Genomic DNA, 17,358 nt, shown 5'->3' on the forward strand with positions numbered 1-17,358 from the left:
GGTTTCATTTCACTGTATCTGATGAGAGACCTCACACCCCATCTTGACAATCGTCAGTTTGGCAACATTAAAGGCAGTTCAACAACCCACTACTTGGTGAGCTTAGTGGATACAATCCTCAAGGGATTAGATAGGCCTGGCTACTGTGCGTCCCTTTGCACGATAGATTTTTCTAAAGCCTTCGATCGTGTCAACCACAATATAGTGATTCGCAAACTCTTCACGTATGGTGTCAATGAAGCAGTTCTTCAGACCGCGACCAGCTTCTTAACTGATCGCACCCAGGCTGTTAGAGTTGGCTCTTGTATCTCCGAGGAAAGGCATTTAACGTGCGGAGTTCCGCAGGGAACAAAACTAGGCCCGTTGATGTTCCTAGCTCTGGTGAATGATGCCGCACATGATATCGAGCATCATTGGAAATATGTTGACGACCTAAGCCTTCTCGAGATTCGCACGACATCGGCACCACCGAAACTACAGGACCATCTTAACGAATTAGAAAATTGGAGTAAAGACAATGACATGAAATTCAATACCACCAAGAGCAATGCCATGTCTGTCAACTTCACGAAACGTAACATCAACACTCCTTGTTTGCGTCTCAATGATGAGCCTCTGAAAACAACGGAATCCCAGAAAATACTGGGCGTGCACTTACAATCCAATCTCAAGTGGGACAAACAAGTTGGTGATATAGTATCAAGAGCGGGAAAGCGAGTATTTATGATAAGTCGTCTTCGAAAGGCATCCGTCCCAATTTGTGACCTAGTCAACATCTACTCATCCTACATACGTCCTCTTTTGGAGTATTCATCTCCCCTTTGGTCCCCAAGCATCACTGCAAATCAGTACAATGATATTGAGAAAATCCAGAAACGTGTCTGCCGCATCATTATGAAGGACCAGTATGTCTCTTACGACCATGCTCTAGAGCACCTCTCCTTCTGTCGTATGTCGGAGCGTCATGAACAACTACTGGATTCCTTTGCCCGTAGTCTGTTGAAATCTCCCCGGCACCGTGATCTTCTTCCTCCCTTACGTAGTGATATGTCCTCTCGTCGCCTACGCTCTTCACATCTTCTCAACACCCCCCTCTGTCGGACTACCCGGTATTATTCCTCAACGATACCCACTATTGTTAGACTGCTTAATTCACCTTGAATCTTTGAACTAAAACTAACAAAGATCGAGTCATCAAAACAATGTATTTGATTATTTTCCCACATGCATTTTCATCTACTGATTGCTACTTTCGTATCTCTTCTTCTATGTGCAATATCAATTAATAACAGAACTTGAGAATTTTTCAATCAATGTGAAGTAGCCTATTTACTTGTTAATATTTATCTTTGTCGATGTCAACATTTCATCTTTATCATTACTATATTTAATTCGTTCAAGGTTTCTTCACTTTATACTCTCTGATGTAATATCAATTTGCCAATTTCGCTGAATTCAGGACCATCACTTTGTTAATATTTATCTTTGTCGATGTCAACATTACATCTTTATAATCACTATATTTAATTCATTCAAGGTTTCTTCACTTTATACTCTCTGATGTAATATTAATTTGCCAATTTCGCTTAATTCAGGAACATCACCTTGCAACCAATATTGAAACTTAGCTTCAATATCTTATCTTTTATCGTATTTTATCTGTATAAACATCTAAATGTTATCCCACCTACGTATCACTGTTGCAATAAACCTGTAAATTGTTAATTATCAATTTTCTATCTCATGTAAAACGAATGACAATTTTATATTTATCAATGAAACTGTAAATCGTATTTAAATATACACAATATTTGATAAGTGTTCTATATATTTCAATGTGTTATCAATGCAATGTTATACCATGTACTTTTTACTCTGTAAATTGAACAATTTCAGCTTTTAGCTGCATGTCCAATGATTTTTATCTCAATAAACCAATACAATACAATACAATACAAAAAAAAATATGAGGCAAACTTTTATTAAACAGATCAAACATGAAAGTGGTGGAGCTGTATAAGTTCTTCACTCTCTAAATGAAAAAAAGCACGAACTGCCATTTTCTGTGAATACAATATGCTTTTTAATAAATATGCTTCTTCATAATGCTTCCCCACACCTGTGTGGTTTTATCCACGTTTTATATGATAACGAATAATGTCAAAGTACTCTAACTTTCATCCTGATACACTAATTTACTTAACGATAATGACTATTCCATGGCAGATTCCTATCATAAGTGGCAACGTCAACCTCTTAGATTTCCTCTCCAGCTATGTTCAGTTTACCATTAAATACCTATTTTTACTCTTTCCACTTATCGACATGAAAAACGTTTTCATTTAATTGAGGTTTTTTAGCAATGCAACAATTTTCTGTGTGTTGTTCAGTACTTCATCCACATAAATTTCGCCCTGGTCAGCTGGAAAAGTATGAATTATGTTAGAATCATCGGCAAACAGCAGCAAATTGAAATAATTAGTTACTGATGGCAGATCAATTATATATAAAAAAAATAAAAAAACAGAGTTATAGTACTGATCCTTGTGGAAGACCACATCTTATCTTATATCTTATGGATAACGTTTAACCACATTGAACAATCCGTTACTAAGATAGTCCTTAAACCATGCGCAAGGTTAAACTTGATTGCCATGATTAGAGAGTTTTGCTAGTCAGTATATGTAGATTAATGTTTTAAAAATTGCTTTCTTAAAATCTATGAATATGCCAAGAGTTAAACTCACTTCTTCGTTCCTGTAATAGCAAGCAATATAATAATCTTGATGCAGCGAAGAGGGTAAAAGTTTACACACTAATGGGTATAATGTACTTAAAATTGAATATGGTTTACGCAATATTGGGTAGTAATAATTTACCCAACAAACATTTCTTTAACTAATGTTTGGTCGATTTTATAGGCCCGAATTGTACAAATATTTAAACCCGACGCTGGATTTAGACTTTTGTCAAAAAAGTGGTTTAAAAAAGAAAATTGGGCAGAGATCTAAGTTTTCTTTCAAATAAGATTTTAGACCCTGGATAGGACGTAAATGAATTAGGAGAATACGGACCTTACAGTATACCTTTATTATGTTTCGTGCAAATCCAATGATTTTGTTTGTTAAAAACAAAAGACAGGTAGTTGGTAGATGTAGGTTGTAGGAATAAAGAGGCATAGATCCTGGATTAAAGATGAAGTTGAGTTCTGGTCATGCGATTGCATTGTGAAAGAAACGGTGTGGAATCGGCTAGAAAAGGTCGATCATCTAGCATATACGAATTTGTGTTTATTGCAAGGTTCTGGAATCCTCAAAATGATAAGAAATTTGGCCAAGTATTGGAAAAGTTACAAACACTGTATACAGAAAGATGTATATGGGACTACACGAACACGTAGCGTTAAAATCCTACCCCCGAGTTTTACGATGTTACATAACATATCTAGAATATGAAGGCATTTGAAGAGCCATGCTTTTCAGGGAACATGTCCTAACTGATGTTCTTCCACACTTGCATAATAAGAATGATAAGGCTCAATAATTATTTTTCACCTCTTCCCAGAACTCAACCTTATCTTTAAAGGGTGATATGGAACAGATTGAGCCTGCTCCCTAATCACTGGTGTCTGTGTCATCATCTTCCTTTTGATCCTTCCGAGGATCAGCTGACTTTGTTCTTTTAAACGCATAGTTCTCGCAGAGCTCTTGACAGTCCCCACGATTCATGCGTTCGAACGCCTTGGCCAAGTCCCCAAGGTTCTGAATCTTCTTTCGACTCTCTGCAAGAACGAGTAGTTCTTCAGTCGGATTCTTGCACTGCTCCAGATGTTTTATGTATTCTTCAAGTCCCAGCTGAATGGCAAGACCTCTCCAGTCCTCAAAAGCTGGGCTTTCTCTGTTCAACCGGCAACGCAGCTCGTGCTGTAGCGTAGGAGGTACTATTGAAGCAATTGCAACAGGAGCAGCAGCATTTCCTTGAGGATTATTCCCTTGGGAATTGTTGATGACTCTGATATTGTTGATGTTGATATAGACGCTTCCAGAACGCTGGTGCATATTTCGATCTGCTAAAGGTCCTGGAACCAATTCTTGGACAACGTTTGCCGGAAATGCTTGTGGGGCTAAGGCTCCCATCGTCTCCTCTGCTGCAGACTCTAATGAATGGACGGGCACTGTCGATGATGCCAGAGCTTAAAACAAAATGAACAATAAGATGATATGACGTAAATCAATTACATCGTTCCAATTTCCGAAGAGCATGTGAGGCGTATATCACAATATATGCGCTTCTATCCCGGTTAAGGTCCAGCAACCGTTTCAGGTAGCCTGCCCACTTATTACACATAGATCGAGCGTAGCATAATTATAAACACTAATGTTTTGCCAAAGGATTTCGTTCTTTACTATCTGTAACATAACATCAAATGTCACCTTAAAGTTACGATTGATTGAGGAGATAAGCTTAATTTTTTGGAGGTACAATTGACATTTGTGATGTTACCGAACCCAGAACACGGCTTTATCTTTCATCTCCTTACCAACTGTCTCTGTCTCTGTTACCAAGTCATCTGTGACTTGGTAGGCATGTTCACATGACGGTAACTCTATCGATGGCGGAGTCAACGGCCTAGGTCTTGTAAGGACTTCAGTAGGACTACTTCTATCTGAAATAAAGCAACGTAAACAAAAAAAGCTTTAAGAAAATGATTAAACCAGCCCCCGACTTGTGCTGTAAAGAACTCTGAATGATCCGTTATCATCGTAAGTCGACCCTTGAATTGTATTTCATAACTCTTTTGTATTGACATGATTGAGATAATATCATGGAACATGAAGTGTAGATATACAATTGTTCAATTTACAGAGTAAAAATCATAGGATCTGAAAATACATCAATAATACAGTAAAGGATATGATTTAAAACATAGGCTACTTCCAGGAATATAGGCCGCAGTAGCGGTTCTAATTACCCCCCCCCCCCCCCCCCCCCCCCCCCAAAAAAAAAAAACATATTCGCATGTATTTCTTCAGAACCGCTCCTGATAGGCCATAGTTTTACCCTTAGTGTCTGCAGGCTCATGTGATGTCGAACCTATATAAAAAAAAATCAACAAAAAAAATCATTGATATTACCTTTGTACCATACTGTAAAGCCGATATCCTTGGTGATTTTTTGCTTCAAGATGAGAGTGACGAGAACTCCGGATACTATCCTTTCACGTGGCTGAAGAGTGAACGACATCCGATGGGTCGTCATGTCAAAGAAAGCACATTCTTCAAGTTCCTAAGGATGTCAGAGATAAACATCAATTAAGCGTATTATAGCCCCACTACACTACTTATAGCTACTTGCACCCAGCCAACAATGCCTAATCGGTGACCATTGGTCCAACGTGGCCCCCTTTTTATTATGTTAATTGAGAGATGACTTGATAAGATAACCACCTATCAGTGACCATGCAGGGAGGTCTAATCCATCCTGGCCAAACTAGTGCGGATAGGCTTTAAGGTATCGGATTACACACTGTTGGCAAATAGACCCTGAGATATAGCGCTGTGCAATGAACATTGCGCTTATGCAGAACGTTCATCAGTTCAGTGCCGCTCGTGTCTTTGGTAATGTAGAACAATGTATATTAGGCCATGCAGAATAAGTAACGGACGATCGTTTGTCAGGATAATTTCCTTCGGGAGAAACAACAAAATCATTTATATTGAAGTTCTTACCTTGTTTGACACCTCTTCTTCGTTTTCCAAATGTCTGACAAATAGGGCTCCCTTTCCCCAATATACACAGTACTGCTCACCAGGAAAGGCTACCCTGTAGTCTCGTATGGTATCCTGCAAAAATTTGAACACAATATCATACGGACCAATATACACAGAATGATAATGACAATGATAATAATGATAATAATAATTGAAAAACATCGAGAACAAAATTTGAAAAAATGCTGTTCTTCCACAGGGCACTGGAATATACTCCAGCAGTTGCCAGATACTCGGTTACACTTTCGAGTAAAATATGGATTAATGTCTTATCAAAGAACGTTAGTGCCGGGCTAGCATTCGAACCCTTAACCCTTGGATTCAATTGAATGAACGACTATACCAAGACACCTCCACAAAACAGGCAATTAATCGTTCATGGGTCTCGAAATGATTATCTACTCCAAGATGTGAAACGTTTATCTGGTTTGAATTGAATTGACAGTTATCTGTTAATAATAATAAATATGGTTATAAAACTTTTTTGTACCAATTCCAGTGTTTACTAAACAAACACAATTACAGTGTAAGTTCCATGAACTTACTATAGGATTTCCTGTTCATTTTAACATTTATTTAATTCAGATGCATCTTCTTGCACTTGAATTGTACCCTAGGAATCCGGGATCGTGCAAATGTCAAATTTAATTTAAAAATCATGTCACCCAAGTTAGCCAATAGTTAATTAAAATCAACGCTTGTCCATTTATTTCCGTCAGATTTCATTCGAACTCGTCTCACCGTGCGGTCCAAGTTCGTCATTGTGCAATCGATTACAAGAGAATTTCATTCAAATTCGCTGGACAGACATGACCTTATAACGATCGAGGGGTGTATTTGAATGACACTTTGACCAAAATCAGTTGCAAAAGGACAAAATTGCTTCATGCAATCGTAAGTTGGCAGCCAAAGACGACGAACATGATTTGACTTTGACGAAATTAGATGCAAAATGATGAAATCGATTGGACAAGGTCTGAAAATGAATGGCCAAATACGAAATATATGTTTAATTCTTGTACTATACCTCTTGCATGCCGTAGAAGTCGTCTTTAATGACGAGGTAGATGCGGTTCAACACGTCTCTGTATGTTGACAGGGGAACGTATGGCGTACACATGAGCCGCTTACCGATGAAGTATCTCCTGATCAAGGAGATAATCCACCATTCCGAGAAATGGTCTATGTACAGAGTAAGGTGATTCTTTGCGACTACACACCGAGCAGCTTTGTCAGGAGCAGGAACTATCCTTGAGAATTCATCAGACCCTTTCAACAAGACAAAAAAATAGGGGACCGTGTTAATTGTGTTACGCAGGGAACTGTCAATACTCTGGGATTTACTTTCATATAATAAAGAGAGAAAAATATTTTTTGTAAGGTTTGCAGACGGAGGGTCATTGTTTATTCATAAGCAATTTCGTACAAGAAAAATGTCACTTGCTGTTTGATGATTGGCTATTAACAAATTGTTTTATGTATTAGATCATGCATTTAACATTTTTGTCAGACCTTTGCGACTTATAAGTTTTTCAAACATAACAACTGAAACATTTTTCCTTTCAGTGAATTTCTATTCTAATAGAAGATTATCGAGTAAAACTCAGTAAAACAGAAAATTCTGAGAAAAACATAAACATCCAAGTGAGGCCATATGATACCAAGAAAGTAAGAAAAGATCAATTTTGTGAGAAGATCTCTGTCGTAATTCTGATGTGTTCGTCGTGTCAGTCAGGGGCTCTCTGCACTGCCACAACATATTCCCCCGATCCCTTCCACTTTTCTTTTGTTTGACCAAAGAACATTAACTGATTGATTACACTTAAATTTAATTAGTCGACGCCAATATGTTTGAATACAATGAGAAATGTATACTAGATCATTTCATCGCGATACCACTCACACTTTGAAAGTTCAGGTCAAAGCTTGATTACCGACAATAATCAGTGGTAGATATGGACCTGTTACAGAGACTGCACTGTGCGCAAAGTTCTCATTGAAATTTGCTTCAGTCTTACTTAAAGAAAGCAATGAATAATTAGTTTTAAAAGATCAATGTGTAATTTCAATGCGGAAATTTGACCAAATGTGGATTTCATAGGGGGAAACCCTATTTACGCTCCTCTCCCCCACCCCTGGATAACACAATAACACAGTAAATATAACCAATGGTTATATTTATGGATATTTTAGCCGTTTCTGAACCGATTTTAATCAAACAAAGATGATTTTGTCATTTAAATTGTATATTCTTTCAAATTTCACACTCAGTTTTTCATTATTTCACCCAAAAAAATGTGTAGCGCCCTCCCCATCATAACTCAACTATCCCTTTAAGGTGAAGATGGATAGAGTGCTGATGATGATCCTGAAAATTGCCGATGATTATGTAGCAACAAACTGTTGTGATCTGTAATGACAGAGCTGTTTGACTGCAGGTTCGAAACTGATGATGCAGTCTTATGCAGAATTGGGTAACTGGTGTTTAACCTTGTAATGTTTGTCCGTTATTCATAACGGACATCACATTCGAAACTGTTAATGTCAAAATGTAATTTGTTCTTATCAAACACGATCACAAAGGCCTTCGAGAAATCAAGTCAAGGGCAATTTTAATAATCTATGATATAAGACGCCTTAAAAAATGTAGCCAATGGCAAACTTGTATTCAAGTCACGTTTTAAAACTTTATATTTTTTCCATCGCGCCTGGCTGTGCTATTTTTGTGCAGGATCTATGCAAGTCATGTGCAGCGCCACGCAAGCTCTGTGCAGCATTGTTGATCTACTCATATCTCTTTGCGTTCAATGTTTAAACGCGATGTAATGCACGTAATTACATATTACATGATGATGGGAAAGTACCATGAAGCGTACCTTTGCCGGGTACCCATATAACACTTTGGTGGAGAGTGGCAAATTCAGATCTAAAAGTCTTGCAAGAGACATTGGTGCCGCGAACCGTGAATTCTGTGATCTGCAGTCCATGACGTATCCACGAGACCACCACATCTCAACAGTTTTGATACAAAGAAGAAGGCAACTTTTAGCATAGGCTTGTCTTATGTATATCGATACGCCTTCAATTCAATATAAATCTAAGAGCGAATCAAAGAAGATTAGACAAAGAGAGGGAAATAAAAGGAACCGAAGGGAAATGAATTAATATGGAAATATGAGATTATGGTAAAAGGAAGATCTTACCAGTCCTTCGGGTGTATAGCACAATTTCTGCCTTGTTTGGGTTGGTGAAAATGGCGCTATGCGAGACCTTGACTTCCACCGGAGTTTGAAACTGAAGACCAGGAGGGGATAGCTTAAGCCCAACTGAGATGATAACTTCGTCTTTTTCCAGGTTTAAGTCAGGTGGAATGGTGGTCAATGCTTCTGCTGTGATATATTTGGTTCTGTCCGGATCGTCTGGTGACATTGGAACCTTGATGCTGCACTCGTCGAGATTTATAGTCATTGTCTCTTCTGTAATGCTCTTCCTCGAGGAGCGAGAGATGTCTTGTGGACTGGTAAGATATGGATCGTATGGTCGGGAGTATGGGCGGGGCATGTAGTTAGGGAAAGCCTCACTACCAAAAGTACTGCGAAGGTAGTCATTGTGGTCCTCGTCAAACCTAATCAATAACTTAACGATCTTTGTGGCTTCTCTATTTAAAATAAAGTTATGTATATCCAGATGGCCACCATGAAAAGCAAGGCCTGCAGGTGTCCAGTAATCATCAGTAAGTCTCCATAGGTCTGCCCCTTTACTAACGAGGTATTTGACAACATCAACATGACCCTCGATTGATGCTATGTGAAGAGCTGTAAACCCATTTCTATCAGCAATTTCAATGCCTGCTCCTTTGTTCACGATATACTCGGCGACTTCAAGATGGCCTTCTTGAGAAGCATAAGACAAGGGTGTCCTGTCAGTTTTGTCACATTTGTCAAGCTGTGCCCCTTTTCTAACAAGGTATTTGACAATATCAAGATGATCCTTGAATGATGCTATGTGGAGTGCTGTAAACCCGTCTCGATTGCAGTTATCAATATTTGCTCCTACGTTCAGTAAGACCTCGACAATATCCAAATGGCCTCCTTTTGTTGCAAGACACAAGGGTGTCATTCCGTTCCTGAATGCTTTGTCAACCTCTACCCCTTCGTTAACGAGAACTTTGACAACTTCGAGGTGTCCACCAAATGAGGCCAGACTAAGTGCGGTCCAACCATCGTCAGTGCCCCTATCCAGCTCCGCTCCTTGACTGGTGAGATATTTCACTCCATCAATATTACCAGTGTGTGATGTAGCATGTAGTGCTGTACATCCACCTTTACCACACGTGTTAATGTTGGCTCCTTCTGTCAAAAGGAATTCTGCAATGTCAAGATGGCCACCGTCTAAACCACAATGTAGAGGTGTCCAGTAATCATTAGCAAGCCTCCCCAGGTCTGCCCCTTTACTAACGAGATATTTGACAATAGCAAGGTGACCCTTGAATGAAGCTATGTGAAGAGCTGTAAACCCGTCTTTATCACTAATGTCAATGCCTGCTCCTTCGTTCACGATATACTTGACGGCTTCAAGATGGCCTTCTTGAGAAGCATAAGACAAGGGCGCCCTGTCGTTTTTGTCACATTTGTCAAACTGTGCCCCTTTCCTAACAAGGTATTTGACAATATCAAGGTGACCCTTGAATGATGCTATGTGAAGAGCTGTTAACCCATCTTTATCACTAATTTCAATGCCTGCTCCTTTGTTCACGATATACTCGACGACGTGAAGATGGCCTACTTGAGAAGCACAATACAAGGGTGTCCTGTCGTTCTTGTCACGTTTGTCAAGCTGTGCCCCTTTCCCAACGAGGTATTTGACAATAGCAAGATGACCCTCAGATGATGCAATGTGAAGAGCTGTAGACCCACCATTATCACTAATTTCAACGCCTGCTCCTTTGTTCACGATATACTCGACGACGTGAAGATGGCCCTTTTGAGAAGCCCAATACAAGGGTGTCCTGTCGGTTTCGTCACATTTGTCAAGCTGTGCCCCTTCGTTAATGAGAACTTTGACAATGTCAAGGTGTCCCCCCAATGAAGCCAAACTAAGTGCGGTCCAGCCATCTTCAGTGCTCCTATCCAGCTTCGCTCCTTGACTGGTGAGATATTTCACTCCATCAATATCACCAGTTTGTGATGCAGTATGTAGAGGTGTACATCCACCTTCATCACACGTGTTAATGTTGGCTCCTTCTGTCAAAAGGTACTCTGCGATTTCAAGATGGCCACCGTCTAAGGCAAGGTGTAGAGGTGTCCAGTAATCATTACCAAGTCTCCCCAGGTCTGCCCCTTTACTAACGAGATATTTGACAATATCACGATGCCCCTCCAATGAAGCTATGTGAAGAGCTGTAAACCCGTCTTTATCACTAATTTCAATGCCTGCTCCTTTGTTCACGATATACTCGACGACGTGAAGATGGCCTACTTGAGAAGCACAATACAAGGGTGTCCTGTCGTTCTTGTCACGTTTGTCAAGCTGTGCCCCTTTCCCAACGAGGTATTTGACAATAGCAAGATGACCCTCAGATGATGCAATGTGAAGAGCTGTAGACCCACCATTATCACTAATTTCAACGCCTGCTCCTTTGTTCACGATATACTCGACGACGTGAAGATGGCCCTTTTGAGAAGCCCAATACAAGGGTGTCCTGTCGGTTTCGTCACATTTGTCAAGCTGTGCCCCTTCGTTAATGAGAACTTTGACAATGTCAAGGTGTCCCCCCAATGAAGCCAAACTAAGTGCGGTCCAGCCATCTTCAGTGCTCCTATCCAGCTTCGCTCCATGACTGGTGAGATATTTCACTCCATCAATATCACCAGTTTGTGATGCAGTATGTAGAGGTGTACATCCACCTTCATCACACGTGTTAATGTTGGCTCCTTCTGTCAAAAGGTACTCTGCGATTTCAAGATGGCCACCGTCTAAGGCAAGGTGTAGAGGTGTCCAGTAATCATTACCAAGTCTCCCCAGGTCTGCCCCTTTACTAACGAGATATTTGACAATATCACGATGCCCCTCCAATGAAGCTATGTGAAGAGCTGTAAACCCGTCATTATCACTAATGTCAATGCCTGCTCCTTCGTTCACGATATACTTGACGGCTTCAAGATGGCCTTCTTGAGAAGCACAATACAAGGGTGTCCTGTCGTTTTTGCCACATTTGTCAAGCTGTGCCCCTTTCCTAACAAGGTATTTGACAATATCAAGATGACCCTGAGATGATGCTATGTGAAGAGCTGTAAACCCATCTGTATCACTAATTTCAATATCTGCTCCTTCGTTCACTAACAGCTCTACCACATGAAGATGGCCTTTCTTTGAGCATAAGTGAACCGATGTTTGTAGGTTAGCATCGACAACATTCACTTTTGCTCCATGATTCGTAAGCCATTTAACCGTTTGCAAATGACCGTTTTCCGAAGCAATGTGAAGGAGTGTCTTGCCAGACTTATCCGAGCAGTTTACATCAACCCCTCCCGAATCCTCTGACTTGCCGTCTGAGCCGATTAATGATTGTATCTTCAGGACGTCTCCTCTTGCTGCTGCTGAAAACAGTGCCATGTTAAACGTAATTCACACCCACAATGTTTTTCTCTCTATGATATTACCGTGCTCTCCAAACACCATGTTACTTATTGTCATGTGACATTGAACTACTGTGTACATTAGCCCGTACCCTTTAGTAGCGATAATATTTGTTCTATTCTGAAGGAACACTCAAGCGTGAGTATATGAAAGCATTACATAAATTGGACTTTGCATTCATATCCATATTGGCTTCTGAAGTCTGACTACATTACTGTACTGCGTATTGCGACTATAGAGTCCTATTGCCTTGCCATTTCTCTATCTTTTTTGTGGGCCTGAAATATACCTGGTTTTAGATCTGCGCGAAGGAGAAAGAACATGGCTGATCAATATTTCATTACGCCTCATTCATAACCAGTGCTAGGGTGACCTGCCCCCTCCCTTTCCCCACACAAACAAACACACACACTCAGATACATATGAGAAATATGAGAGAAAACAGAAAAAAGAGAGAAAGACGAAAGGGACAGAGAATGATAAAGAAAACAATCTCTACCATCGCTTTTATTTAACACTCTACATGTGTAATGCTGTAATCTGCTGATGTAGAGTACTCGCTTCATTTCTCTAGAATTGGCTGAATATAAACCAAATTTGTCATTGTATCGCCATCAATTAAGCATTATAAGGTTCTAACAAAGTGCTAATTATTCGTCTCACTCCATCTCGAGCCCTTTGCTCACTTTCATTATTCTCATATAGAATTCATACTTAGAATTTCGTAATTAAAGAAGATGAACTAAAATCCTCATTCTTGAGAATGAGTTCTAAAAATGAAATAGAGAAATTTCGATTTACGGGTTGTTCAACAGACAGAAGATACCAGACGAACAGCAGACCGGACACACTATTACGTTGCCCCGAATCGCCGAGAATCAGTCGATTTGAAGTCGGTTTTCGAGAAATGATTAATACCTTAGTCACACTGGCAAACCGACTTCGCACCGACTCCAAAAAGTCGAAACTGACTTCTTTTTGGCCTCTGGGTAATGTTATCGGTTGTCTGGTCTGGTCTTGGTGTGGATGTCTTTGTATTTTATTTGTCGTAGTACGTATTACAAGATAGGTTCAATTCTATTTTTCTTCGAGGATCTTTTTCGGTGGATTACAACTAGTTAAATATCACCTTTATTTTCTCATTCATGAAGAAGACAATATTATGGTTTGTTATTGTGTGGTCACTTTCCTTCAAAGTGTTCAGAATATAATATCATTGTTAATAGTGATGGACTTTGAAAAACTATCTCTTTCTTGAAATTTTCTTTTTTATAAATGTAAATTTTATCGGGGGTGGAAAGAACAAAAAATCTCAGATATTTAATTAGCACATGGTTCAAATCACCTCAAACATCCACATATATTTTAACTTTTGCATAAAGTAACCTAGGTCTTCAAATGTCAAATTGTATTAACAAACTGGAGTACTGGATCCGAGAAGGTCGTTGCTGAAGGTTAAGTTGTGGGTTGAAATACCCTTAACATACCTTTAATTCCGCATTCTGAAAGTCAGAAGTTTTCAGAATATCACCCCGTATTGCTTGATGGTATGAAATATATATCTGTTGTAAGTAAATTGCCCCTAGAATGGTCAAAACCTGTGGTGCTGAAGTTTTTAAATCATTGCCAAGAATCGGGTAATTCTCTAAAAACAACCAGCAGCTACCTACATGCAATTTAATTCTAAGAGCGTATACTGATTAGCGTTCACTTTGTTGTCAAATACACACACGCATGATACATGTAATAATCTATCTTACATAGTCTCTCTCTTTTCTTTGTGTATGTCTCCCTCTCTCTCTCTCTTTTTCTCTCTCTCTCTCTCATTCTCTCTCTCTCTCCGTTTCCCTCTCTCTCTCCATATCTCTCCCTCTCTCGGCTTCCTCTCCTCCCATTTCTATATCAATCTATTCCATCCTTCCTCTATGTCACTTCTCTCTTTCTTTCCCCTTAGCTTGTATCAAATTTTCTTCTATTTTTTTAAAAATCTTGCCTTTTATCTTTTGATTTTAAAGGGATAGTTGAGTTGTGTTGCAGGGGGCGCTACACAAAATAATTTTTTTTGTGAGATAATGAAAAACTGAGTGTCAAATTTGAAAGAACATTCAATTTAAATGACAAAATCATCTTTGTTTGATCAAAATCGGTTCAGACATATCCATAACGATTTCTAATATTTGTGTTCCACCACAAATTCGATAATTTAAAAAAGCCGTTAAAAAAACGAAATAGCGCCTTTTACGTTGGATTTTTTGTTGGCTTTGTCGTGTTGGTTAAAATACTATTACGCACAACCAGCCGGCCCATGTATTGTTATTAATTAATTAATTAATTAATTAACGGTAACCGTATTTTTTTGAAAGTGGAGCTGAATTGGTATGATTGTATTGGCTAAATATTACACATGTTGGGGTCTAAAATTACCTTTATAGCAATTTTAGGTCCCAAAAGGGCACTAGAAATGTCATAGAGAAGACTAAGAGTAATAAGCATGCACTTTGAAGGCATTTGCGGTCTGAAAACAGGACTCAACTATCCCTTTAATGTCCAGTATTTTCTTGCTATACACACTTTTTATCCTTGTATTTCATCTAATGTCATGAATGTAATATGCCTATTAATCCTTTCTACATCTCCTTCGCCCTTCGCCTCCCCTCTCTCTTTCTCTCTCTCTCTCTCCTCTCCTTTCTCTCTTTCCTTTTCTCATCCCCCTCTCTATCTATCCCTCTCTCTCCCCCCCCATTTCTCTCTCTCTTTCTCTTTCCTCTTATAATGAGGCCCCTATATAACTCACAACTTCTACCCAGTCTTACTCATAATCATAATTCGCCAACAAATTACAATAATTTCTTATGCTAATCTTAAAAAGTGGTCAACTCTGTGTTTTGGCAATATGCATGCACGTTTTCTAAAAATCTTCTTCTGTTTCTAATTGACAAAAGAAATGCGAAACCTGGCATATAGCTTTTCCGATTTTATAAATATTTATTAGTTCTATATACATGTACGTACATTTTGTAATTATATCTTGTCTTACATAAATTGGTTTCACATTGTGCACGGTGAGACATTGAGATCTTCATTATTCATTACAACACTATCATAAAATACATTTGAAAACATTAAAGAAATTGATTTTAACAAAGAAAATACGTATCAAAAGTATTCCAACTATCCATCGTGCAACGATTCGTACTTTTTCATTTATCAAAATTATTTTTTAGTAACTAAAATGATCATGACACAACAATAATTATTTCTGAGAACAACTGAATTCTAAGGCCTACTACTTATGGAGAAAAAATATCTTAGAATAATACAGGTAATATTTGCGATTTGTATATGTTCTATTCGAGACACCGTTTTCACTATTTTAGTTTGCTTCACTATTAAGGAAGGATACACAAATGATAGAGATTAAAAAGACAGGAAAGTAGAAAGATCTGATCTTTCCTTATACATTCAGAACTTCAGAATGTAAACAAAATTATGAATGAAAATAATGAAGGTTTTATATCCAAAAGATGTACTGTAATCAAATCTAATAAAAATGCATATCATATTTTAACATCGGTGCTGCAATGGGGGCTGGGGGAATCAGCTCTATTTATAATTGATGGGGAGAGATAATGAAAAACATTTCCTTTGTATTGCATTTGAATAATTCACCTTAAATTTGATGACAATCGTGGAAACAAATTTGTTATAATCGAGTATCGCAGATAATTTTCGACGAAATTTCCTTTTGCGATGTTCATAATTTCAATTATGACTTCAAGAAAATCACAAAGTTTTACTCAAGTTAACGTTGTCTCCTTTTCCCTGGTGTGTTACTTGTTACTAGCTATCAAGTAAGTGTGACCAATGTTTGGTCTGCAGGCCTTTTTTATTCTTCATACCTTGAGTGGAAAACCTAAGTCGCCAACCTTTCGTAAGAAGAGTCAAGTCAAATAAAACTTGAGATTCTCATCTCTGTTACTGTTTCCACACTCCAGTAGTGACTGTTTTGCCCTCTAGGCAGATACATCAGAGATTACTAATGGCCCACAATGCATCTCTGAGTCACTCTTTTTTTGGTTAACTTCCACCCTCTCCCAAGCACATCGATCGATTTTTCCCTCTCCTCTCCTCACGCGCTCCCTCTAACACTAACGTAACGCGAAGAGAAACTATCGAATTACTCTTTGTGCGATCGCAATCGCTCGAAGCGAAATTGCATGAATTATCGTCTGCGCTGGGTGTGAAGCGCGCGAAAATGAGCCCAAATTTTGCGTAAGTCGTAAGTTAATGGCAGATAGAGTTGGTAACCGCCCGGAGCGCACGGCGTAGAGATTCTCTTGCCACTGTTGCAAAAATGAAAGAGGATTATTGGTACTCTTTGAGACTTCCTAATTGTGTTGAATTCTGACGTTATTACCTTTGTCATGTGGAGTATTTTGACAGCATTCGGTTATTGAATAAGAGGTGTCATTATTAAGCCCTCCACTCGTTGCCGAAAATCACTTTTGAAGGCTTTAAAGATGAAAGATTATCATGATTATGCTGACATCATATTGATTTAGAGAGTAGCTGTAATAGAAAACACCCCTTAGCCACCCAATCTAAAATTCGAAGGGAGACTCATCAATTCCTTTTTATTTTAGTCTATAACGACTAAACCTAGGCGTTCAATGACAATTTTGTTAACCAAAATCATAGAAACATTAATTTTTGAAAGTGAGAGAGCACAATTATTGTTCACCGAAAATTGACTATCATGTGATATCAAATATAATCATGCTGAATTAATACTTAAAACAAATGTAAATATCAATCTTAAAAATAACTATCTCACGCAGTTTAGATTTCGTGCATAATTCCCATGGCATGATTATGAAACATAGAAAAAGTAACTGTTTTCTTCAAACAACTTTTCATCTTCAGAAGACGAAAAAGTATTGACAAAGCT

General features: G+C 38.6%; 2 protein-coding genes across 2 annotated transcripts; both read right to left on the reverse strand.

Annotated features, from left to right (window-relative positions):
- Positions 1 to 3,514: 3,514 nt before the first annotated feature.
- LOC105446509 lies at positions 3,515 to 4,803 on the reverse strand. The gene is made up of 2 exons (XM_030982556.1): positions 4,541 to 4,803; positions 3,515 to 4,192 (listed from the first exon to the last, which is right to left on the reverse strand). The coding sequence occupies exon 2, from the start codon at positions 4,134 to 4,136 to the stop codon at positions 3,615 to 3,617; it is 522 nt and encodes a 173-aa protein (XP_030838416.1). The 5' UTR covers positions 4,137 to 4,192; positions 4,541 to 4,803; the 3' UTR covers positions 3,515 to 3,614.
- On the reverse strand, positions 4,500 to 12,386 carry LOC105446508 (ankyrin repeat domain-containing protein 50-like). The gene is made up of 7 exons (XM_030982552.1): positions 12,236 to 12,386; positions 10,428 to 11,938; positions 8,975 to 9,386; positions 6,799 to 7,040; positions 5,730 to 5,843; positions 5,136 to 5,286; positions 4,500 to 4,666 (listed from the first exon to the last, which is right to left on the reverse strand). The coding sequence occupies exons 1-7, from the start codon at positions 12,384 to 12,386 to the stop codon at positions 4,500 to 4,502; spliced, it is 2,748 nt and encodes a 915-aa protein (XP_030838412.1).
- Positions 12,387 to 17,358: the final 4,972 nt, after the last annotated feature.

The sequence above is a fragment of the Strongylocentrotus purpuratus genome, unplaced genomic scaffold, assembly GCF_000002235.5.
Source record: "Strongylocentrotus purpuratus isolate Spur 01 unplaced genomic scaffold, Spur_5.0 spur5_scaffold_12, whole genome shotgun sequence".
NCBI classification, from domain to species: domain Eukaryota; kingdom Metazoa; phylum Echinodermata; class Echinoidea; order Camarodonta; family Strongylocentrotidae; genus Strongylocentrotus; species Strongylocentrotus purpuratus.